The following is a 26,866-nucleotide window of genomic DNA, read 5'->3' as shown; positions in this document are numbered from 1 at the left end:
TTATACTTAAACTACATCTTTAATAATACTAAGCTTTGCAATAGCATTTGACTTTCAACAATTCACTATTTCTAATGAACTGTTGACAAGTACCAACAGGAAAGTACAAAGATCTTTTATAGCCAAGATATACCCCTCTCAACTTACAAGACGAACCACAGATCTTAGGAACTGTTCACAAAGAAAGACTTTCTTGAGAAAGGAGTATCCCTTAGCCAGATAACATTCGCTATAAATTATCGTTTAGTTTGGTCCCTCAGACGAGGTTCTAATCTCATTCCTGGTACTTCGTAGTACAAAAACACCAACTCATCCAATATCAATTGTCAACTCTAGATACTCCCATCTCAAGTAAACCCCCTCTCCTGGACAAGCTCACACACTATCCAGGATAAGTGTAAGATCAGAGAGGACATACAATGGTTCCAGACACTGCCATATACCTCCCCCCAGTGGGAAGAGGAGGGAGTGACTGGCGCATGAAGGAGACAAGTAATTGGTTCCCCATTAATCACGCCATCCCTTCACATGGTTTATGAATAGGTAAAGACACATTCACATATGAAGACAATGTTCCATTCTGTCCTCTTCCCTTTCTGATATTCTGCATAGCACCAGGGACATGTGAAAGACAAGCCTGACCTCTCCCCTCTCTGGGCCCCAAGTGACTGAGACCTAACTGAGGGGAAACGTGCAACTGCCAACACTATAGTCCAAAAGGACAATGACAAGTATCTCACATAAGCATATTATGCAAATAAAACATCTTAATTATCCATGTTACCCAACTAATTTTGATTCATCCACCACACTCTCCTGCAGCAAAGCACTCCACCCCCTTGCTTCATGGTTGGGATGGTGTTCTTCGGCTTGCAAGCGTCCCCCTTTTTCCTCCAAACATAACGATGTTCATTATGGCCAAACAATTCTATTTTTGTTTCATCAGACCAGAGGACATTTCTCCAAAAAGTACCATCTTTGTCCTCATGTGCAGTTGTAGACTTGTGGTCTACAATTTATTTTCTGAGGTCTTGGCTGATTTCTTTTGATTTTCCCATGATGTCAAGCAAAGAGGCACTGAGTTTGAAGGTAGGCCTTGAAATACATCCACGGATACACCTCCAATTGACTCAAATTATGTCAATTAGCCTGTCAGAAGCTTCAAAAGCCATTACATTTTCTGGAATTTTCCAAACTGTTTAAAAGCAGTCAACTTGGTGTTTGTAAACTTCTGACCCGCTGGAAATGTGATACAGTGAATTATAAGTGAAATAATCTGCCTGTAGACATTTGTTGGAAAAATGACTTGTGTCATGCACAAAGTAGATGTCCTAACAGACTTGCCAAAACTAGAGTTTGTTATCAATAAATTTGTGGTGGCTGAAAAGCTAGTTTTAATGCCTCCAACATAAGTGTATGTAAACTTCCCACTTCAACTGTATACATATAGGTCAGTAACGGGTGTGGCTGAAATAGACATCCACATACTTTTGTGGGGGTAAATCATGGCCAAATGTTAACAGGTTATGGTCAATAATATCAAAATCTGCACTGATATCTAACAGTACAGCTCCCACCATCTTATCAATTTCTTTCAACCAATCATCAGTCGTTTGTGTCAGTGCAGTACATGTTGAGTGACAGCTTGTTTGGCGTTGTGTGGGCGAGCGGTTTGCTGACGTCAACATTGAACAGTGTCCCATGGTGGGGTTATGGTATGGGCAAGCATGAGCTACAGACAATGAACACAATTGCATTTTATCAATGGAAATTTGAATGCACAGAGATACCGTGATGAGATCCTGAGGCCCATTGTCGTGCCATTCATCCTCCTCCATCATCCTCCATGTTTCAGCAGGATAATGCACAGCCCCATGTCTCAAGGATCTGTACACAATTCCTGGAAGCTGAAAATGTTTCAGTTCTTCAATGGTCTACATACTCAAACATGTCACCCATTGAACATGTTTGGGATGCTCTGGATTGGCGTGTACGACAGCATGTTCTAGTTCTAGAGGATTGGGACAACAGGACACAATCAACAGCCAGATCAACTCTATGCGAAGGAGATGTTGCGCTGCATGAGGCAAATGGTCAAACAAGGAAACCATAGTATATTGTATACAAGAAACAGTTGCAGTGACATTCTCTTCTGTAAATACTTTAACCTGAAGATATGTTGCTATAGACCCATTATCGATGCTGCTAATTGTGTGCAAATAATCAACACTATTGCCTTCAGTGATCTAAGAAGCCAATGCTAGTAATGTGCATTGTGCCATATTAGTTTCTCCTCAACCTGTACTAGAACGTATTACAGTAACTTCCTACACAAATAATGCAATGTGTTTTAGTTGATGTCGTTTATTGTATGGTTAGACAAAAGGTTCTAGAGCAAATGTATGAAGGAAAAGAAGTCTATACACACAGAGTAATGAGTTTCAATATTTTAGCAATGAAGCCCTTTATCTCCACTGAAAAAAATATATAAAACGCAAGTGTTGGTCCCATGTTTCATGAGCTGAAACAAAAAATCCCAGAAAATGTTCCATACTCACAAAAAGCTTATTTCTTTCAAATGTGTTTACATCCTGTTCGTGAGCTTTTCTCCTTTGCCAAGATAATCCATCCACCTGACAGGTGTGGCATATCAAGAAGCTGATTAAACAGCATGATCATTACACAGGTGCACCGTATGCTGTGGACAATAAAGAGTCACTCTAAAATGTGCCGTTTTGTGACAACACAATGCTACAGAGGTCTCAATTTGAGGGAGTGTGCAATTGGCATGCTGACTAGGAATGTCCACCAGAGCTGTTGCTAGATCATTTCATGTTTATTTCTATATCATAAGCCACCTACAACGTTGTTTTAGAGAATTTGTCAGTACATCCAACTGGCCTCACAACCGCAGCCCACATGTAACCACCCCTGCCCAGTCATGTGAAATCCATAGTCGGGCCTAATGAATGTCTTTCTGTTGAATGATTTCCTTAAATTAACTGGACTCAGTAAAATCTTTGAAATTGTTGCATTTATATTTTTGATCAGTATACCTCCCCAGGGTCAAGATGAACTTGCAGATACCATATTTGTGTCTCTGCAGAAAGTTGCTGACTAGCGTTAACTAGTGGGGAAGTTGTTAAGTGGCTTCATTGCCAAGTATCCATTTAAAATCATGACTCGTGCTACCAGACCCTTCTGCGAGAGTTTGCACCAAAACCCTTTGATGCTCTGCATTCAACTAACTGTACACATTGGGGGATGCTTTCTCAGACAGAGATTAAAACTAGTCCTGGACGACAAAGCATGCAACAACAAAAACATCTGCTTAATCTGTGCCTGTAAAACTAACCCATAATATCATAGAACAAACCATTTAATAAATTACATGGAAACCATCTAGCAAAGGATAACTCTCGCATATACAGTTGAAGTCAAAGTTTACATACACCTTAGCTAAATACATTTAAACTCAGTTTTTCACAATTCCTGACATTTAATCCTAGTAAAAATTCCCTGCCTTAGGTCAGAATGGATCACCATTTTATTTTAAGAATGTGAAATGTCAGAACAATAGTAGAGAATGATTTATTTCAGCTTTTATTTCTTTCATCACATTTCTAGTGGGTCAAAAGTTTGCATACACTCAATTAGTATTTGCTAGCTTTGCCTTTTAAATTGTTTAACTTGGGTCAAACGTTTTGTGTAGTCTTCCACAAGCTTCCCACAATAAGTTGGGTGAATTTTGGTCCAATCCTCCTGACAGAGCTGGTGTAACTTAGTCAGGTTTGTAGGCCTCCTTGCTCGCACACGCCTTTTCAGTTCTGCCCACACATTTACTATAGGATTGAGGTCAGGGCTTTGTGATGGCTACTCCAATACCTTGACTTTGTTGTCCTTAAGCAATTTTGCCACAACTTTGGAAAACTTTGGGAGTATGCTTGGGGTCATTGTCCATTTGGAAGACCCATTTACGACCAAGCTTTAAATTATAAACTTCCTGACTGATGTCTTGAGATGTTGCTTCAATATATGCACAATTTTCCTGCCTCATAACGCCATCTATTTTGTGAAGTGCACCAGTCCCTCCTGTAGCAAAGCACCCCCACAACATGATGCTGCCACCCTCGTGCTTCACGGTTGGGATGGTGTTCTTCGGCTTGCAAGCCTCCCCCTTTTTCCTCCAAACATAATGGTCATTATGGCCAAACAGTTCTATTTTTGTTTCATCAGACCAGAGGTAATTTCTCCAAAAAGTACAATCTTTGTCTCTATATGCAGTTAGCCTATCAGAAGCTTATAAAGCTATGACATCATTTTCTGGAATTTTCCAAGCTGTTTAAAAGGCTTAGTCAACTTAGTGTATGTAAACTTCTGACCCACTGGGATTCTGATACAGTGAATTAAAAATAAAATAATGACTGTAAACAATTGTTGGAAAAATGACTTGTGTCATGCACAAAGTAGATGTCCTAACTGACTTGCCAAAACTATAGTTTGTTAACAAGAAATGTATGAAACTCCAACCTGAGTATGTAAACTTCCGACTTCAACTGTACAATACATGATCCATTGGGTTTTAAGGAAACTATAAAACCCTGACAGGAGAAATCATATCAAACACAGCATTTTATATAGACACACATTGGGACTTCCTTATCTCATACTGAATAGTAAATGGTAAACAATGGTACTGTATTGCGTATACTGTACTATTTAAGGTTATGCCATAAAAACTTCTCTCTCCTCTCGGTATGATGCAATCACTCACGCTAGACAGCAAGTTACGTGAATGAAGGGACAGGCATCCATAACAGAAAGCCAAGGATTAAAATCTAAAACAAATAGCAGAAAATACCAATTAAATCATTAATCCACGCTTGTGTGATCACATTCAAAAACTAAATGTGCACCTGAATCACTCTTGCTAGCTACATCAAAACAGATGGATCACCAGACCATGGTGCTCTCAATCTGCCCAACCCTCCTATCTCACTCCAAACACTTCTAACAAAGTTATTTTATTTCTACAATATATAAATATCCATATTTACACATTTTTGTATATATGTAATGTTACCTTTTTAAACTATATTTATTTATTTCCCATGTATTGCTTGATAAAATTGTAATGGTAGGTACATATCACACCACCTCAAATTTGGGGTGGGAAAAAATGCTTTGCGATCTGTACGGTTCAAATGAGAAAATATTAGCAAAAGGAGACATTCCATGATGAACTTGTGTAATGGCAACACGTTTTGTTTTCTGTATGAAAATAAATTACTTATGTTGGGGCATGGTGACAAAACCTCCAAAATAGTCCAACAACTGATATCTAGGAAATGTTACAACCCACTAAATCAACAGGCTTCATTCTTCCAACCAGTCACTTCCTCCCAACTAGTAGGCCAGCTCTTTATAATTTTGGTATACATTTAAGGTGCTTGCAACTAGAGGTCGACCGATTTAATCGGGGCCGATTTCAAGTTTTCATAACAATCTGTATTTTTTGGACACCGATTTGGCCAATTATTATTTTTTTAACACATTTATTTAATCTTTATTTAACGGGGCAAGTCAGTTAAGAACACATTCTTATTTTCAATGACGGCCTAGGAACGGTAGGTAAACTGCCTTGTTCAGGGGCAGAACGACAGATTTTTACCTTGTCAATCTTGCAGCCTTACAGTTAACTAGTCCAACGCTCTAACCACCTGATTATATTGCACTCCACGAGGGGCCTGCCTGTTACGCGAATGCAGTAAGCCAAGGTAAGTTACTAGCTAGCATTAAACTTATCTTATAAAAAACAATCAATCATAATCACTAGTTAACTACACATGGTTGATGATATTACTAGTTTATCTAGCGTGTCCTGCGTTGCATATAATCGATGCGGTGCGTATTTGTGAAAAAGGACTGTCGTTGCTCCAACGTGTACCTAACCATAAACATCAATACACAGAAGTATATATTTTTAAACCTGCATATTTAGCTCAAAGAAATCCAGGTGAGCAGGCAATATTAACCAGGTGAAATTGTGTCACCTCTCTTGCGTTCATTGCACGCAGAGTCAGTGTATATGCAACAGTTTGGGCCACCTAATTTGCCAGAATTTTACGTAATTATGACATAACATTGAAGGTTGTGCAATGTAACAGCAATATTTAGATTTATGGATGCCACCCGTTAGATAAAATACGGAACGGTTCCGTATTTCACTGAAAGAATAAACGTCTTGTTTTCGAGATGATAGTTTCCGGATTCTACCATATTAATGACCAAAGGCTCGTATTTCTGTGTGTTATTATGTTATAATTAAGTCTATGATTTGGTAGAGCAGTCTGACTGAGCGATAGTAGGCAGCAGCAAGCTCATAAGCATTCATTCAAACAGCACTTTTGTGCGTTTTGCCAGCAGCTCTTCATTGTGCTGTTTAGGACTTCAAGCCTATCAACTCCCGAGATTAGGCTGGTGTAACCGATGTGAAATGGCTAGCTAGTTAGCGGGGTGCACACTAATAGCGTTTCAAACATCACTCGCTCGGAGACTTGGAGTGGTTGTTCCCCTTGCTCTGCATGGGTAACGCTGCTTCGAGGGTGGCTGTTGTCGTTGTGTTCCTGGTTCGAGCCCACGTAGGAGCGAGGAGAGGGACGGAAGCTGTACTGTTACACTGGCAATACTAAAGTGCCTATAAGAACATCCAATAGTCAAAGGTATATGAAATACAAATGGTAGAGAGAGAAATAGTCCTATAATTCCTATAATAACTACAACCTAAAACATCTTACCTGGTAATATTGAAGACTCGTTCAAAAGGAACCACCAGCTTTCATATGTTCTCATGTTCTGAGCAAGGAACTTAAACGTTAGCTTTCTTACATTGCACTTTTACTTCTTCAACACTTTGTCTTTGCATTATTTAAACCAAATTGAACATGTTTCATTATTTATTTGAGGCTAAATTGATTTTATTGATGTATTATATGAAGTTAAAATAAGTGTTCATTCAGTATTGTTGTAATTGTCATTATTAAAAATACATATATATACACACATATATACACACATATATATACACATATATATACACATATATACACACATATATATACACATATATACACACATATATATACACATATATATACACATATATACACACATACATATAAATATATTATATATATAAAAATAGGCAGATTAAATCGGTATCGGCTTTTTTTGGTCCTCCAATAATCGGTATCGGTGTTGAAAAATCATAATCAGTCAGCCTCAACTTACAACGATAACTAACCTCCAGAAACCATTTCGAAACTGAAATTAAGGATTTGTGAATCTGACAGGAATATATATATATATATAAACAAAACTGTACACATTCACTGAACGCCCGGGAAACCTTCACTGAACACTTCAAGGTTTTCAGTTTTTGCTTTCTTTTGTACTCATCCTAACCTACGCTTTGGCTACCCAGTAAACAGCCAGTAACTAAGTTCACTGGACCAGAAGACATGCCTAGTCTGGCACTAGCTAGTGATAAGCTAATTTGCTGCATTCAAGAACCTGATTTCACCCTTGATGTTCTAGATCAGAATAGTCCCAAGGAAATTCCATTCTGGGAAACCAGTCAGGATCGACAACTGAGAATATATCTAAAGTTACCAGTCCATATAGGTGCATCATGAATGAGTACAAGTAGCTTCACATCCCCGATTGCCCTTAGTGTGAAATGTCTGATATAATTTTAAATTCAGATTTTGAATCACCCTTTCATCTGTTAAATACACAAACAATTGTGGCAACTGAAATTACTCAAACACCAACTATTTGTTGCAAAAAGTGCAGAGTTCCTGTCCAATTCTTAGACTTGTATCTTTTAGCTTATTCTGTTGTAGTGTCGGGTAGCATACCTTACAACATGCAGCTTCTAAATGTGGAAGACATTTCAGTTGAATGCATTCAGTTGTACAACTGACAAGGAATCCCCCTTTCCCTCCCCACCTCCACAAACCGTTAAAAGTGATTGAAAACCGACATACAAAACCGCAACATTTCTCAGAGGACAGAATATCATAGCCAGACTAAAAGCCAGTGACCCAATTTACACTTTTAAAACACACTGGCTTCCAGTCCAGTCTCCACCTTTTAATGGTCTTTGTATTGATTGTCCAATGGGCATATAACGGGTGTCTGAGCCACAAGTTGAGGACCAATGAAATCAGATATCCTCCCTCTCACAAAGTTTGTGTCATCAACCCCTTCATTTGAGGAAGACTGATAAAATAAATAATGAAAATATGTAAATGGTAAAATACCTTACACATTCAGTAATGACAGCATTTCCAAAATGTCCGTTTTTCACGAGATTGTATTTAGACATTTGTGAAAGGCAAACTGACAGCTGCAACCAACCATAGTCATATAATCCATAGATGGCTGTTCCCATTCAAGTCAAGACTGGAAACCATTGCACCCATGAGTTTAACAGTCACATTGCCAGGGTTAGAGGTTCAAAAAACTCTTCTATGGATTATATGTCTATGGCCGCAATGCAACAAGCTGTTCCACAGATAGAAGGAGCGAAAGGAGCGGGGGAAAAGATGCTCGTACAGTGATAAGCAAACCAAAGACACTTCTAAAAGCCTATTTCATGCCCGCAGAATTTCCCAGATAACTTTCCTTTCATTTTGATTTCGGCACAAATTAAAATGTGGCACTGATGGACATTTCAGCATTGTCTCAATGAAGAGTTTGACTAACCATGGGCAGTTACAAGCCTGCTAGAGTTAGCGGCAGGTGGACAAGCAATCGTAGTATGGATGAAGCCGGACCTGGAATGTGAAGCTAACTGAAGCTGGTTAGCTTTATAAAAGCCTGAGTAGATCTATACTGAACAAAAATATAAACGCAACATGTAAAATGTTGGTCTTATGTTTCATGAGCTGAAATAAAAGATCCCAGAAATGTTCCATACGCACAAGCTTATTTCCCTCAAATTATGTGCCCAAATTTGTTTAGATCCCCATTAGTGAGCATTTCTCTTTTGTCAAAATAATCCATCCACCTGACAGGTGTGGCATATCAAGTAGCCGATAAAACAGCATGATCATTACACAGGTGCACCTTGTGCTGGGGACAATAAAAGGCCACGTTTTGTCACACAACACCACAAATGTCTCAAGTTGAGGGAGCGTGTTTACAATCCTCAATCCCGCAACTGTGCTGCCCGCTCATTCTGATTGGATGGGCCTATGCCCACCCATGGCTGCAACCCTGCCCAGTCATGTGAAATCCATAGATTAAGGCCCAATTTATTTAAAGATTATATGACTGGTAACTCAGAAAAATTGTTTAAATTGTTGCATGTTGTTTATATTTTTGTTCAGTATAGCTGGCCTCATAGTACACCACTCAGGACAATTGGGACAACATCTAGGCTACCTCTTCTTAAGAAGGTGTGCTGCAGTACTGTGTAGTGGTGGCTGCGGTGGGAAGCAGGGGCTACAACCCTGGTCAAAACAGGGTTGGTGTTTTTTAACAGATGCGCTATTTCAATAAAAATCAGCCATAGCATAACTGTCTGTACCAAAAAAACAAAAAACTCCACCCTGTGTCCCTGACCAGTGTAGCCTCTTACGCCTGAGGAGGGGTGTGCTCCTCTACCACAAAGCCATACAGTACAGAGTTTGGAAAACTAGACGACATGTTGACGCAAAACATTCCATAATAAGAACTTAATACATTTCATGTGATCAATAGAAAATCTGGAAAATCAGTTTTGTCTGAGCTCTATGGGACAGGTCAGTTTTAAATATACTGAACAAAGATAAATGCAACAATTTCAAAGGTTATACTGAGTTACAGTTCATATAAGGAAATATGTCAATTTAAATAAATTCATTAAGCCCTAATCAATGGATTTCATGTGACTGGGAATACAGATATTAATCTGTTGGTCACAGACACATGTAAAAAAAAAAAGAAAAAAAAAAAAAGAAGTATATATATATAAATTAAAGCCATGGAAGAACTGGGAAGTTTTCAGCTTCCAGGAATTGTGTACTGATCTCTAAAACTACATTGGAGGCAGTTGCCGGTAGAGAAATAAACATAAAATTCTCTGGCAATAGGTCTGGTGGATATTCTTACAGTCAAACATGCTAATTGCACGTTTACTCAACCCTACCCCTAACATAACCCTAAGTTTACTGTGGCATTGTGTACTGTGACAAGACTGCACATTTTAGAGTGGCCATTTGTCCCCAGCACAAGGTGCACCTATGTAATGACCATGCTGTTTCATAACTTTTGGGATAGGGGGCAGCATTTTCACTTTTGGATGAAAAGCGTGCCCAGAGTAAACTGCCTCCTACTCAGTCCCAGATCCTAATATATGCATATTATTAGTAGTATTGGATAGATAACACTCGGAAGTTTCTAAAACTGTTTGAATGATGTCTGTGAGTATAACAGAACACATATGGCAGGCAAAAACCTGACAAAAAATCTAAACAGGAAATCTGAGGTTTGTAGTTTTTGAACTCAGCCCCTATCGAATACACAGTGGGATATTGGTTATGTTGCACTTCCTAAGGCTTCCACTAGACGTCAACCGTCTTTAGAAACCTGTATGAGACTTCTACTGTGAAGGGGGGCCGAATGAGAGGGGATTGAGTCAGAGGTCTGCCAGCAGCCTCGATCTCAGTCACGCGCATTCACGAGGTAGCTTTCATTCCATTGCTTTTCTACAGACAATGGACTTCTCTGGTTGGAACATTTATGATAAAAACATCATAAAGATTGATTCTATACGACCTGTTATAACTTCTTGAAACTTTTCGTCCGACGTTCGGCTGGACCTGCACTCGCGTTTTGGATTTGTTAACCAAACGCCCTAACAAAAGGAGGTATATGTACATAAATGATTAACTTTATGGAACAAATCAAACATTTATTGTGGAACTGGGATTCCTGTGAGTGCATTATGATGAAGATCAAAGGTAGGGGAATATTTATAATGCTATTTATGACTAATGTTGACTGCGCAACATGGCGGATATTTCTTTTGGCTGTTTTGGGCTCTGAGTGGCGTACTCAGATTATGCTTTTTCCGTAAAGTTTTTTTGAAATCTGACACAGCGGTTGCATTAAGGAGAAGAGGATCTAAAATGCCATGCATAACACTTGAATTTTCATCAACATTTATAATGAGTATTTCTGTGAATTGATGTGGCTCTCTGCAAAATCACTGCATGTTTTGGAACAACTTAGCATAACAAGCCAATGTAAAATGAGATTTTTGGATATAAATATGCACTTTATCAACCAAAACATACATGTATTGTGTAACATGAAGTCCTATGAGTGTCATCTGATGAAGATCAAAGGTTCTTTATATTTGTGCTTTTTGTGACTCCTCTCTTTGGCTGGAAAAATGGCTGGGTTTTTCTGTGACTTCGTGATGACCTAACTGTAAAGCATTTTTGAAATCAGACACTGTGGCTGGATTAATGAGAATTTTATATTTAAAATGGTGCCTAATACTTGTATGTTTGAGAAATTGTATTTATTAGATTTTTGCAGATTTGTATTTGGCGCCCTGCAATTTCATTGGGCGAGCGGTTATAGATAATCCATCCACCTGATAGGTGTGGCATATCAAGAAGCTAATTAACCTGTCTGGGAATAGGGTTCCGCTAGTGCTAGCAGAACCCCGTTCCCAGACAGGTGTAGTATATCAAGAAGCTGATTAACCTATCAGGTGGATGGATTATCTTGGCAAAGCAGAAATGCTCACTAACAGGGATCTAAACAAATTTGTGCACAAAATTTGAGAGAAATAAGCTTTTTATGCATTTGGAACATTTCTGGGATCTTTTATTTCGGCTCATGAAACAACACTTTACATGTTGCGTTTATATTTTTGTTCAGTGTATAGGAATGGAGTATACAGTGAGAAAAGTAGGAATTCCTGATTAATCAGGAAAAATCGCATCCCTGAAATTCGCATTTTAAGTAGAACACGATTATCTTCGGTTGTTCCTTCGCTGCCAACATGGGCGCTTCGGACAGAGTTTCAAGGTGGGAAAAAAGAGAAAAGTATGTCAAACTCTGTACAGTAAATCCACAGCCCCCTTCAACGGCTCTACCAGGTGGGCATCATGTCGGGGAACCAGACACGGCCGAGGTGCTTTGACACCTCCCAGTGGATTTCATCCAGGTTGTACTTATGGTCAGGAATCAGCACCTCCTCCATGATGGACAGCTGGGACAACCTCCGACCGCACATCTTCACGAATTCCACGAACGCGCTGCACGACACCTCACACTCCCCAAGGCCAATGGCCGACAGCTGGGTGCAGCGCTTGGCGATGCGGATTAGCTCCTCGTCCAGCGGCCGCAGCCCATTGGCGCACACCACCAACTCCACCAACCGGGGACAGTGGAGCCCCACTCGGCCCAGCACATCCTTACTGACTGAGCGACCAAAGTAGAGGTGGGTGATGGGGACTTCCTCCCTGAAGAAGGGGCCGAACTCGTCCTCGTAGAGGAAGAAGTACATGACCAGGTTGAACTTGGGCGAGTGGCGCAGCATAGCGTCCCAGCTGGACTTCCTGATGGTGTGGAAGTGCTGCCCAGGGTTCTCGCTGACCACATCAAGGCGGAGATGCTCCAGGTGCACGTGTTTCTCAGAGGAGAGGGCTAATAAGAGCTCGTCACTCAGCAGGTGGTAGTTCAGCGCAAGCTCCCTCAGGCCATGGCACTGGTCCGCCACACACAGGATACCTGCACACACAGAAAACTTGGGTTTACAAATATAGTCCTATTATTACTCCAATTATAACATATGTCCCAATTAATTGAAATTAGTTTAGCTTTAAATGGTGTAACACTAGAAGGGCCGAGACAGTCATGTTGACTGCATTTGAAAGAAATTGAACAGACAAAATGAGAAAAGAAATCCAGAAAATCACATTGTAGGATTTTCTATGAATTTATTTGCAAACTATGGTGGAAAATAAGTATTTGGTCAATTTCTCAATACTTTGATATATACCCTTTGTTGGCAATGACAGGGGTCAAACGTTTTCTGTAAGTCTTCACAAGGTTTTCACACACTGTTGCTGGTATTTTGGCCCATTCCTCCATGCAGATCTCCTCTAGAGCAGTGATGTTTTGGGGCTGTTGCTGGCAACACGGACTTTCAACTCCCTCCAAAGATTCTCTATGGGGTTCAGATCTGGAGACTGGCTCGGCCACTCCAGGACCTTGAAATGCTTCTTACGAAGCCACTCCTTCGTTGCCCGGGCGGTGTGTTTGGGATCATTGTCATGCTGAAAGACCCAGCCACGTTTCATCTTCAATGCCCTTGCTGATGGAAGGAAGTTTTCACTCAAAATCTCACGATACATGGCCCCATTCATTCTTTCCTTTACACGGATCAGTCGTCCTGGTCCCTTTGCAGAAAAACAGCCCCAAAGCATGATGTTTCCACCCCCATGCTTCATAGTAAGTATGGAGTTCTTTGGATGCAACTCAGCATTCTTTGTCCTTCAAACACGACGAGTTGAGTTTTTACCAAAAAGTTCTATTTTGGTTTCATCTGACCATATGACATTCTCCCAATCTTCTTCTGGATCATCCAAATGCTCTCTAGCAAACTTCAGACGGGCCTGGACATGTACTGGCTTAAGCAGGATTTGAGTCCCTGGCGGCGTAGTGTGTTACTGATGGTAGGCTTTGTCACTTTGGTCCCAGCTCTCTGCAGGTCATTCTTTACGTCCCCCTGTGTGGTTCTGGGATTTTTGCTCACCGTTCTTGTGATCATTTTGACCCCACAGGGTGAGATCTTGCGCGGAGCCCCAGATCGAGGGAGATTATCAGTGCCTTACGCATGCTGCAAGGAGGCATGAGGACTGCAGATGTGGCCAGGGCAATAAATTGCCTTGTCCATACTATGAGACACCTAAGACAGCGCTACATGGAGACCGGACAAACCGCTGATCGTCCTCGCAGTGGCAGACCACGTGTAACACCTGCACAGGATGGTTACATCCGAACATCACACCTGCGGGACAGGTACAGGATGGGAACAACAACTGCCTGTGTTAAACCAGGAACGCACAATCCCTCCATCAGTGCTCAGGCTGTCCGCAATAGGCTGAGAAAGGCTAGACTGAGGACTTGTAGGCCTGTTGTAAGGCAGATCCTCACCAGATATCAAACCCAAACCCACCGTCGCTGGACCAGACAGGACTGGCAAAAAGTGCTCTTCACTGACGAGTCGCGGTTTTGTCTCACCAGGAGTGATGGTCGGATTCGCGCTTATCGTCGAAGGAATGAGCGTTACACTGAGGCCTATACTCTGGAGCGGGATCGATTTGGAGGTGGAGAGTCCGTCATGGTCTGGGGCGGTGTGTCACAGCATCATCGGACTGAGCTTGTTGTCATTGCAGGCAATCTCAACATGGTGCGTTACAGGGAAGACATCCTACTCCCTCATGTGGTACCCTTCCTGCAGGCTCATCCTGACATGACCCTCCAGCATGACATGACCCTCCAGCATGACAATGTCACCAGCCATACTGCTCGTTCTGTATGTGATTTCCTGCAAGACAGGAATCCTAGTGTTCTGCCATGGCCAGCGAAGAACCCGGACCTCAATCCCATTGAGCACATCTGGGACCTGTTGGATCGGAGGGTGAGGGCTAGGGCCATTTCCCCCTCCCCAGATATGTCCCGGAACTTGCAGATGCCTTGGTGGAAGAGTGGGGTAACATCTCACAGCAAGAACTTGCAAATCTGGTGCAGTCCATGAGGAGGAGATGCACTGCAGTAATTCATACAGCTGGTGGCCACACCAGATACTGACTGTTACTTTTGATTTTGACCCCCTCTCCCTTTGTTCAGGGACACATTATTCCATTTCGGTTAGTAACATGTCTGTGGAACCTGTTCAGTTTATGTCTCAGTTGTTGAATCTTATGTTCATACAAATATTTACATGTTAAGTTCAATGAAAATAAATGCAGGTGACAGTGAAAGGACGTTTATTTTTTTTGCTGAGTTTATATAGCTGGCAAACAGTAGTGAATTTCATACAAGTGTAACTTGATCACCTCACTTAAGTTGCGCTGCATGAATGACTCGCCTCACAAAGCTCCCATTGTCCTCGTTGTGCTTCTTTGTAAATAAACACACTTGACTGGCTCAAACCGCTGTTTTGGAAAACTAGTACCGGTAAGCTTCATAAAAATAAGAAAAGGAAACATGCGATCTGCTTATCTATTATCTAGTGCATGTTGACTGCAGGTATTTACTTAAAGTACTAATATTCAAAAAAGTAACTTAACATAGTACTAGCAAATAATAAGGAATCCTCAAAGACAATGCTAAGAGCACATTGCAAACGTTTTGTACAGTTCCTGACCTAAACTATACAAGTAACTCAAAAACACTACTCAGTTTGCTGCACGCACAAAATGAATATTAGCCAGCAAGGCTCTTGATACAGGTGGGAATTCTCTGCTGTTACCAAGTGAATGCTTGATTATCGAAGAAGCTAATCATTTAACACTAAATTAGCAATCCAAATGCCCAACTTCTGAGCATTTAGCACATTTTAGACAGTTAACTTATAACTATCTCTGAATTAGAGAGGTGTGGGGGGCTGCCTTAAATCGGCATCCACGTCTTCAGTGCCCGGGGAACTGCCTTGCTCAGTGGCAGAACACTACACCAATGAGGGGGGTAGTGAGACCAGGCAGTTTAAGTGTTAATGAGGGCTTTCACTGTTGTGCCCAAGGTTTTTGGTTTGAAACTACAGCTATGAAGGCCTCAGATATGAGGCTGCCTCTCGAACTCACCGTCCCCTCCGTTCTCCCTCCCCCCATTGACAAAAAGGGGACACTGTCTTCCAGCTGATGGCAAAACTCAAGTCGCACTGCATTATTCCTGCTTCATGCACCAATTAATGTTAATCCAATGTCCAGATAAAGTGAAATATTACTCAATATAAAAAATGTAAAAAGGACAAGCCTATAATAATAACAAGCTTATCGAAACACTTTGCTATACTCATTCATTGCAGCTGCAGTGTTGGTTGTAGCACATTTTATGGCTTATAAACATGTTGACAGTGCTGAATAACAAACATAAAATGACTCAAAAACAGCAGTGCTTTGGTTTTAAAGTTTTGAAATCTCACAGTATCAACTTTGCTGTGCACTCAAGGCTTCATTTTTATTGTCTATGGCTGAAGGAAACTGTGCAGACACGGTGATCTGAGCTATTTGATTGGCCAGCGGTAGTCCTGTCGGTGCACTTGATTTGCTCAAGTGCACCTTCAGACACATGAAATGGTTCAAAATGTGAACACTTTGCCTTCCCGACACTACGGTTGCTGAATCAAGTGCACCTACCGCCAACAGCACGAAACAAATAAAACAAAAAATAGAAACTCCAAGGCTTAATCATTTTTAACAGAAATGTTTGGTGATTGACTAGGAATGCTTTGGAGATGGACCAGTCGATCGCTACCAATGGGTTGGCAACCACTGCTATAGAGGCTTCTTTTTTCTTTGACTTTGTGCAATTAACTTGCCAGCTATGAGACAAAAACAGCAGAAATACTTTGAAAACAGCTACTGCAGCATTTATTTTGCTATAAATGTGATCATACTTGACTATTTTTTTCACAAATGCAAGTGAAATGCTCGGACTGTGGAGCCCTGACCACCTGCCAAATAGACATACCCGCCAATGCAAAAATATTTCCGCATTTGGCATGTGGCTGGTGTTCATTTTAGGCCCTGCCGATGAATGCGTTTGTTTTCAGTATTTCTGTTTTGAATTTCCTATTTAAAGTGTATATTTTTGTAATTACAGGTCTCATCTGTAAAGAGGCCTCGGCGTCAGCATTTGGGGGGGGGGCAGGTCATACCAGGGATCATTTACCTATTTGATTTTGAATTTTAGGACCCCTTAAGGTATCAACCAAATTAATTAAAACATGTGTTAATTAAATACTTAATTTACTTGGCCTTATTACAATTAGCCCATGGAAATGCATTGAATAACGGCTTAATTTATGGATAAACATAGTCCAAAACATTTCTAAAGGAAGTCTGTTCTGAAGTGTCTATCGGAAAAATATAAGATCACATTTTTTTTTTTTTTTACATGTATTTAACCCCTCCTTTTAGCCACTAAACTGTCTCTATATACTTCCATTCATTTTTTAAACAGAGTTGACACTTATTTGAGTGCCTAATCAGGAGTCGACTGTATGGCGTTGCTCAGGGACCATTCAATGGAATAATCCATTCCAGGGATCATTCAATGACCATAAACTCAGACAAGCTACCTGCAGGGGAGACATGAGGGCAGCTGCTCATCTTCAACATCCTTAGCGTGTCGCTGTTGTTTGCCACCAGGACTTTCAGGGACGGGTCATCCACCGGTGTGTCGTCGATCTTCAGAGATGACAGGGACTTGGAGTTGACAAACACCACCGTCAGGGCCGAGATGAAATGAGACTAAAGGAGGAAAACAATCAGTCAACAGGTAAATAAAATGGATGATTGCAGGTGTAGGGTATAACAAAAGACCCAAAATCGTCAAAACATTGCACTAAATTCCAGAGCATCAATACACGGTGGACTGTTTAATGGAAGTGCCTTGAAAGAATGAATGGAGAATGTGTTCAGGTTGAACTGTCTGCACACCGCTCCATTGTGGAATTACAGGCTCAGTGTAAACTGTGGAATTTTGACCTTTAAAACGGGAGCCATAAGCTAATGGACAATCAAATCCTAGTTATAGAATAGTATTCACAATCAAGGTTACACATTAGAATACCAACCATTGTCATGGAACATTTGGTACCAACAGTTTCCTGAACACTAAATATACAGTGCAGTCAGAAAATATTCAGACCCCTTGCAGGATTATTCTAAATTGGATTAAATTGCCCCCCCCCCCCCATCAATCTACACAAAATAACCCACAATAACAAAGCAAAAACAGGTTATACGTTTTTGCAAATTTATAAAATTAAATCAAACAGAAATATGACATTTACATAAGTATTCAGACCCTTTTTAGTCAGTACTTTGTTGAAGCACCGCTGGCAGCGATTTAAACCTCGAGTCTTCTTGGATGTTACACTACAAGCTTGGCACACCTGTATTTGGGGAGTTCTTCTCTGCAGATCCTCACAAGCTCTGCACAGCTATTTTCAGGTCTCTCCAGAGATGTTCAATCGGGGTCAAGCCCAAGACTTGTCCTGAAGCTACTCCTGCATTGTCTTGGTTGTGTGCTTAGGGTTGTTGTCCTGTTGGAAGGTAAACCTTCGCCCCAGTCTGAAGTTTTGAGCAGGATTTCATCAAGGATCTCTACTTTTCTCCGTTCATCTTTCCCTCAATCCTGACTAGTCTCACAGTCCCTGCCACTGAAAAACATCACATCATGATGCTGCCACCACCATGCTCCGTAGGGATGGCGCCAGGTTTCCTCCAGACATGACACTTGGCATTCAGGCCAAAGAGTTCTTGGTTTCATCAGACCAGAGAATCGTGTTTCTCGTGGTCTAAGAATCCTTCAGGTGGGCTGTCATGTGCCTTTTACTGATGAGTGGCTTCTGTCTGGCCACTCTACATTAAAAAGCCTGATTGGTGGAGTGCTGCAGAGATGGTTGTCCTTCTAGAAGGTTCTCCCATCTCCACAGAGAAACTCTGGAGCTCTGTCAGAGTGTCCATTGGGTTCTCGGTCACCTCCCTGACCAAGGCCCTTCTCCCCTGATTGCTCAGTTTGGCCGAGCGGCCAGCTCTAGGAAGAGCCTTGGTTCCAAACTCCTTCCATTTGAGAATGGAGGTCACTGTGTTCTTGGGGACCTTCAATGCTGCAGACATTTTTTGTACCCTTCCCCAGGTCTGTGCCTTGACACGATCCTGTCACAGAGCTCTACGGACAATTCCTGCGACCTCATGGCTTGGTTTTTGCTCTGACATGCACTGTCAACTGTGGGACCTTATATATAAACACAGGTGTGTTCCCTTACAAATCATGTCCAAATCAATTTAATTTACTACAGGTGAACTCCAACCAAATTCGAGAAACATCCCAAGGATGATCAATGGAAACAGGATGCACCTGAGCTCAATTCTCTCATAGCAAAGGGTCTGAATACTTTAAATAAGGTTTCTGTTTTTTATTTGTAATACATTTGCAAACATTTCTAAAAACCTGTTTTCACTTTGTCATTATTGGGTAGATTGATGTCGAAAAAGTAATGGGGTCTGAATACTTTCCGAATACACTGTAAGGCCAATCTTTGGCTCTGGTTCCAACAGGCTGAGTGTAAGCTACCTTGGGCAACTCCATGAAGCTGGGTCTGGCCGTAGAGATGAGCCCTAGTGTCTTTAGTGAACAGTTCACCAGCTGGGAGAGAATGTCACAGGCTGCCTCTGCAGATTCCGTGCTGCTGTCCACCTAGAGATAAAAAATAACATTAAAATTAAAACAATATATACTTAAAAATAACACAAAATGTTGGTCCCATGTTTCATGGAAATAAAAGATCTCCGACATGTTCCATATGTACAAAATGTGTATCTCAAATTTTGTGCACAAATTTGTTTTACATCCCTGTTGGTGAGCATTTCTCCTTAGCCAAGATAATCCAGCCACCTGACAGGTGTGGTATCAACAAGCTGATTAAACAGTATGATCATTACACAGGTGCATCTTGTGCTGGGAACAAAAGACCACTAAAATGTGCAGTTTGTCACCAACACCACAGATGTCTCAAGGTGAGGGAGCGTGGCATGCTGACTGCAGGAATGTCCAACAGAGAATTTAAAATGTTCATTTCTCTATCATATTCAATTGACCAATTTCCTTATATGAACTCTAACGCAAACATTTTGAAATTGTTGCATTTATATTTTTGTTCACCCAACACTTGACCTCTGATGCCAATCATAAAATTAAATATTGATTTCGCATACCATTCTTAATCAAAAACAAACAATTGCAGATTCCCCTCAATTTCTTTTCAGCAGCGGTGGCAAAGTTGACATAAGTAGTCCGCATGAACAATGGCACTGTCTCCAACCAACATTTTAGAGGCCCAAATGTTCCTGTTTTGAAGCTCATTTCCTGCAATTCAGCATTTTAAAATGCTCATGACAGAAATGGTGCAGTTTAAAGCTAATTTCCTATGGTTTATGCCGTGTTCTTATACCATCTGTGTGACTCAAACATATCATGAATGGGGGCCCCATGCCATTCATTTTTATTTTAGATTATTTTAGTTATTGTTAGTTCTCAAAGATTATCTTATTTAAACGATTAATGGACAAAGAGGAAACACTGAATTCCCACTCACTTTGAAGCTGACATACTGCAGGTGGTTCGAATGCCTCTTGATGATCTGTTTGATTAGGTCTGGGTGTGTCGCCTTCAGGTAAGAACTGGCAGGCTGGTTCAGCTCAAACTCAAAGCACCTCCATAGCTCGGGCATGTGGAAAGCTTGGTTCCAGCCACGGCACACTTGCGAGGCATACGCCCGGTCCAGAAGAGGCAGGAATTGGAAGATGTTGAGCAGGATCTCCTGAGGGAGCAGTGCCCAGTCGAAGCCAAACTCGCAGAGATCTACATCAGTCTCTTCTTCCTCCTCCTCTTGATGCTTCTCTTTGCTTGACTGTAGCTTCCTCACCTTCTTGCAGGACTCGGTTGGGCCCTCGCTGGAAGAGCTGCAGGCGTCCTCATCTCCTTTCACCCTCTTCATCCTATAGGAGGAGACACACAATGAGGTTTGGTGGGAATAATACATCGCAAATCATTGGCCTGCTGGCAATTATAGTTTATTAAACATGGGATTTCGTACATTAAAATCACAGCATACAATGCCATAATTATAGAAGAATAACAGCCAGGTAACAATACAAAAAAAGGATCTTATTTTATTGCCTAATTGGAACTAATAACTGCTACTGCATTCCTAGCATACAACATTTTCACAATATTAGGCAGGGTAGGAACGTCAAAAGTTCCGGTTTGGACACTAGTGTAGAGCGCCTGGTTAAATTGTGTTTAGGAGCATTTTTTCAATCTCTAAAATGGCTAATACTATTGAGAAATGTGTGACTATTGAAAAAAGGCTGAGTTTGCTTTGTTTACTATAATCCTAAATTACGATATTTTATTATTTTGCCATATCTAATTACCAAAAATATTAAAGACACAACATGCAACAATTTCAATTATTTTGTCAATTGAAATAAATTCATTAGGCCCTAATTTATGGATTTCACATGACTGGACAAGGGTGCAGCCTGGGACAGCATATTTTTCCCCCCACAAAGGGGCTTTATTACAGACAGAAATACTTGTCAATTTTATGAACGGTCCAGATGGCTCGTCTCAAGACAATCCCACAGGTGAAGAAGCCGGATGTGGAGGTACTGGGCTGGCGTGGTTGCATGTGGTCTAGGGTTGAGGCCGGTTGGACCTATTGCCAAATTCTATTAAAAAAAACACGGAGGCAGCTTACGGTAGAAAAATGATCTTTGAAATCTTTGGCAACAGCTCTGGTGGACATTCTTGCAGTCAGTATGCCAATTGCATGCTCCCTCAAAACTTTACACATCTGTGGCATTGTGTTGTGTGACAAAACTGCACATTTTAGAATGGCCTTTTATTGTCCTCTGCACAAGGTGAACCTGTGTAATGATCATGCTGTTTGTTCTTTGGGGTAGGGGGCAGTATTGGGAATTTTGGATGAAAAGCATGACCAAATTAAGTTGCCTGCTACTCAGCCATAAAAGCTACAATATGCATATAATTAGTAGATTTGGATAGAAAACACTCTGTTTGAATGATGTCTGAGTATAACAGAACTCATATGCCAGGCAAAAACCTGAGAAAAAATCCAACCAGGAAGTGGTAAATCTGAGTTTGTAGTTTTTGAACTCAGCCCCCATCGAATACACAGTGGGATATTGGTCATGTTGCACTTCCTACGGCTTCCACTAGATGTCAACAGTCTTAAGAAACTTGTTTGATGCTTCTACTCTAAAGGAGGGGCTCATAAGAGCTCTTTGAGTGAGTGGTCTGGCAGAGTGCCACAGGCTCAGTCTTATCTTCTGGGGATGAGGAGCAGGCAGTTGAATTTGGGCATGCTTTTCATCCAAAATTCCTAATGCTCCCGCCTATCCTAGAGAAGTTAACCAACTCCAATGGCTCCGACTGGATGCCGTCGACTAACAGCCTGACTTCTATCCTTTAGATAGTCATGAAACCAACGACAGGCATCCAATCCCAGTCCTATTGACGACAGCTTACCCAAAAGTATTGCATGGTCTACAGTGTCAAAAGCTTTAGATTAATCTATGAACAAGGCGGCACAGTACTTTATTTTATCTAGGGCATTAGTAATGTCAGTAATAACTGTTATAGGCCTATTTCTATATTGCCCTGTTTATCAAAAGTGTTGGAAAAACCTGGTTTCCGCTCAGGTTATGGATGTGTCACTGCAACCTTAAGTTAAAGGTCCTCAATGATGTCACCTTTGCCCTTGATTCTAAGCAATGTTGTGCTGTTATTTTTATTGACTTGGCCAAAAGTTTTGACACGGTAGACCATTCAATTCTTGTGGGACGGCTAAGGAGTATTGGCGTCTCTGAGTGGTTCTTTGGCCTAGTTTACTAACTACCTCTCTCAAAGAGTGTAGTGTATAAAGTCAGAACATCTGTCTCAGCCACTGCCTGTCACCAAAAGAGTACCCCAAGGCTCGATCCTAGGCCCCACGCTCTTCTCAATTTACATCAACAACATAGCTCAGGCAGTAGGAAGCTCTCTCATCCATTTATATGCAGATGATACAGTCTTATACTCAGCTGGCCCCTCCCCGGATTTTGTGTGAAATGCTCTACAACAAAGCTTTCTTAGTGTCCAACAAGCTTTCTCTGCACTTAACCTGGTTCTGAACACCTTCAAAACAAAGGTCATGTGGTTTGGTAAAAAGAATGCCCCTCTCCCCACAGATGTGACTACTACCTCTGAGGGTTGAGAGCTTGAGGTAGTCTCCTCATACAAGTACTTGGGAGTATGGCTAGATGGTACACTGTCCTTCTCTCAGCACATATCAAAGCTGCAGGCTGAAGTTAAATCTAGACTTGGTTTCCTCATAAATCGCTCCTCTTCCACCTGTTGGGGAATAATCAGAATTAGTTGGTAACATAGGTAAGATGTTTTATATTCATTATATGTTTGTAAGTTACTTCTCATCAGAATGTTTATTTTTGTATAATACTGTGGCCGGGTTGCAGTCATCTGTTCTCTGTCAGGACGAAGTTACTTGGGCCGCAGAGAGGGGAGAGGTCAAGCGTGTATCTCTTGGCTCCACAATGTCTGTGTGCCAGTCACTGTGTCTCTGTGATCTTGTCAAGGAGGGGGCATTTGATATATGCCTGTTTATAGGTTTTGTTTTATGGTTCTGAGAGAGAAAAAACAACTTAGTTTAGGAGACAAAGCTGAACGATAATTTATGGCCAATGCTGTCTGGCTATGTGTGTCTTTGCTATAAAGGATCTCATTTGCAATGTGTAAGGACTCTCAGAGAATTCATTGAGAAACACTGAATTGATCTGAGAGTCACAGGGTTGTGATGGAGCTCATAAAATTAAAGATGGACTTTATGATAACTGACTTGTGTGTGGTTTGCTCTCATGATTTGGTAAATACAGGAAATTTCCACGACACACCCCAGCTGCCAAACGAACCCTAATTCAGATGACCATCCCACTCATGCTAGATTACAGAGACATTATTTATAGATCAGCTGGTAAGGACGCTCTCGAGCGGCTAGATGTTCTTTACCATGTTTTGTGCTGCTACCATCTTGTGTTGCTACCATGTTGTTGTCATGTTGTATTGCTACCATGCCTTGTTGTCATGTGTTGCTGCCTTGCTATGTTGTCGTCTTAGGTCTCTTTATGTAGTGTTGTGTTGTCTCTCTTGTCCTATATTTATATTATTATTTGTTTTAATCCCAGCCCCCATCCCCTCAGGAGACCTTTTGACTTTTGGTAGTCAGTCATTGTAACAAATAATTTGTTCTTCAATGACTTGCCTAGTTAAATAAAGGTTAAATAAACATTTTTAATACAATTTTAAAAATGGTAAGGGTAGGCAACAACGCTGATCCTCAACGCTTAGTCCCCTCCTGCACTCCCTGTTCACCCACAACTGCATGGCCAAACACGACTCCAACACCATCATTAAGTTTGCTGACGACACACAAGAGTGGTAGGCCTGATCACTGACAACGATGAGACAGCCCATAGGGAGACCTGGCTAGTGCCAGGAGAACACCCTCTCCCTCAATGTGAGAAAGACAAAGGAGCTGATCGTGTACTACAGGAAAAGGAGGGCCGAACAGGCCCCCATTAACGGAGCTGTAGTGGAGCAGGAGGAGGGTTTCAAGGTCCTTGGTGTCCACATCAACAAACTATCATGGTCCAAACACAGCAAGACGGTCATGAAGAGGGCACAACAACACCTTATCCCCCTCAGGAGACTGAAAAGATTTGGCATTGGTCCCCAGATCCTCAAAAAGTTCTAAACCTGCACCATCAAGAGCATCCTGAAGGGTTGCATCACCGCCTGGTATGGCAACTGCTCAGCATCTGATTGTAAGGCACTACAGAGGGTAGTGTTTTTTTTTTACACTGCTGCTACTCGCTGTTTATTATCTATGCATATTTACTTCACCGCTACCTACATGTACAAATTACCTCGACTAACCTGTACATTGACTCGGTACCGGTACACCCTGTATATATTTTTACTTTAGTTTATTTGGTAAATATTTTCTTAACTCTTTCTTGAATTGCACTGTTGTTTAAGGGCTTGTAAGTAAGCATTTCAGAGTAAGGTCTACACGCGCTGTATTCAGCGCATTTGACAATTCTTTTTGGGTTTTGGAAAGTGCAAGTTGATGACCTTGATGATCTTTTCCAATAAATATAGGGGTCTTATTCTGGTGACATGAGATCATCGATGCTTGGCTCCCATTTGACAAATAAAAATAATCAGTCGGGGTCTCAATTTACTGTAGAATAAACAAAGTGCAATTTCAAGACTTGGTTGAGATTCAAAAATTGTTCACTTGATATATCAGTCACTGATAGTCACTCAATTAGCCCATGTCAGCTAACTTTCTTTTAGATTGGAAAATTAGTCTAGTGGGCAACTATCTAAACTGGTAATAATCAAATTCAAGGTTGATTTTGTTAGTCTCACTCTGACAAAATACAGAGCAACTGGAGCCACTAATGATGAGGTAAGATATTTTGTGACCCCCACCGCCGATGTACACTACACATGCGCTCTAGCCAACAGCACGCAGTTACAGGACTGTATCTGCGCTTTGCTGGCTGGAGCACACATGACAATACCAGCACACTCGCTATACAAGATTTTTTGTGAGAAACCCATCAGCAGTTGAAAATGCGATGGAAACCAATTTATCTTGTATTGTTTATTCGGTAAATGAGAATTCTACCGCAAAAGGTATTTTTTATGTGCCCTACGTCATCTTTATCTGCAACAAGTCAATTTGATGGAAACATCTCTGGTGGGATAATAAACACGTTTGCTCCCTGTTCTATTGATTTTAATGTGATAGATAGAAGTAATTAACAGAAGTGTCCTCAAACCAGTGATGTACACATTTTTTAATGTGTTAATCGATGCGAGTGATTGAAAAAACAGTTTTTTGTAGCGAACAGTTCTGCAGGCTGTCATCTAACCATTGACGTAAAAAATATATCCAGTAACCATGTGGTTTTTGAGTTTAAACAGCGCATTGCAACTTGACAAAAACAGCGTTTTTGGAACGTGAAGTTTATAAGGTGCTCGTATAAAAAAAAATGATTACTATTGTTGTACATGCATGCTTTATCTTGGCCAGGTCGCAATTGTAAATGAGAAATTGTTCTCAACTTGCCTACCTGGTTAAATAAAGGTGAAATAAAATAAATAAATGTGTAAAAACTACATTTTATGTTTAGATGTTCAATATATCAAACGGTTTCTGCATATTGGCATTGGGCTATTTATAAACATTTTCTACTGTTAGCAAGAACAGCATCATTTTCAACTTACATTTTAGGAATATAAACATAACTAAACATTAATTTTCAATGGTATTGTTCTTAAATCAGGTAAAACGTTGTGATTTATTTATTTTGATGATATACCAGAAATCACCAAAACGGGTTTGCACTGCCTACTATGGGGCCATACAGCCATTGGAGCCAGAAGGGCAACTGTAACATTAACTACAAACTAGGACTATACAATGATGAGGAACCTAACGCAAGTTAGTTAGCCATTACAATAAAGTTATTTGACAACTACTTAGTTAAATTCATAGCTAGCTAGTTAGCATCCTTCCACGCACGAGGATACTATCTGGCCAAGTTTGCTGTGCCAAAGTTAACCTAAGTTATTTAATTAACTAAGTGGCAGCATTTTACGAGCTAGTCAAATTATTGGTAGATAACTAACCCCAACGTTAAACCGACAATCAAATTATATTATAGTTGACCCATCCCCTTACCTTATGTTTACACTTGACAGCTGGCTGGCTGTTGACATGAAAAAATCCGATCACTGGCAACTTCAACCGGCACTTGAACAACTCATTCACCCGAGCCAAATATCGCCACATTTACAGTTTCCTTTTAGATAATGTTCGTGTGTTGTGCTATATCTCCGGTGACGTAAATTACTTTGCGGGAGTTTCAGCTGACCCCCCATCCGTGAAATGGCGACGTGTTGTTGTGAC

The 26,866-nt window shown here is 40.9% G+C and overlaps 1 protein-coding gene across 3 annotated transcripts; it reads right to left on the bottom strand.

Moving 5' to 3' along the window:
* fbxl3a (F-box and leucine-rich repeat protein 3a) lies at window positions 1-26,866 on the bottom strand. 3 transcript variants are annotated; one of them, XM_064975629.1, is made up of 7 exons: window positions 26,639-26,866; window positions 23,327-23,509; window positions 23,071-23,220; window positions 20,399-20,801; window positions 19,378-19,500; window positions 17,375-17,546; window positions 1-12,795 (listed from the first exon to the last, which is right to left on the bottom strand). In XM_064975629.1, the coding sequence occupies exons 3-7, from the start codon at window positions 23,103-23,105 to the stop codon at window positions 12,155-12,157; spliced, it is 1,374 nt and encodes a 457-aa protein (XP_064831701.1). In that variant the 5' UTR covers window positions 23,106-23,220; window positions 23,327-23,509; window positions 26,639-26,866; the 3' UTR covers window positions 1-12,154. The 3 variants fall into 3 exon arrangements, with proteins under 3 accessions (XP_064831701.1, XP_064831700.1, XP_064831698.1); XM_064975628.1 differs by lacking the exon at window positions 23,327-23,509; XM_064975626.1 differs by lacking the exons at window positions 23,071-23,220; window positions 23,327-23,509.

This window comes from Oncorhynchus masou, chromosome 10, assembly GCF_036934945.1.
Source record: "Oncorhynchus masou masou isolate Uvic2021 chromosome 10, UVic_Omas_1.1, whole genome shotgun sequence".
Lineage (NCBI taxonomy): Eukaryota > Metazoa > Chordata > Actinopteri > Salmoniformes > Salmonidae > Oncorhynchus > Oncorhynchus masou.
The sequence above is the reverse complement of the archived record's forward strand: the minus strand, read 5'-3'. Positions and strand labels throughout refer to the sequence as shown.

Coding starts and splice junctions, on each gene's coding strand:
- fbxl3a (XM_064975626.1), bottom strand. CDS start 26,676: ATGTCAACAGCCAGCCAGCTGTCAAGTGTAAACATAAG. Junction 17,547..19,377: donor GCTTCATGGAGTTGCCCAAG/GTAGCTTACACT, acceptor TTCCTCCTTTAG/TCTCATTTCATCTCGGCCCT. Junction 12,796..17,374: donor CCCTCATGTCTCCCCTGCAG/GTAGCTTGTCTG, acceptor CTGTGTGTGCAG/GTATCCTGTGTGTGGCGGAC.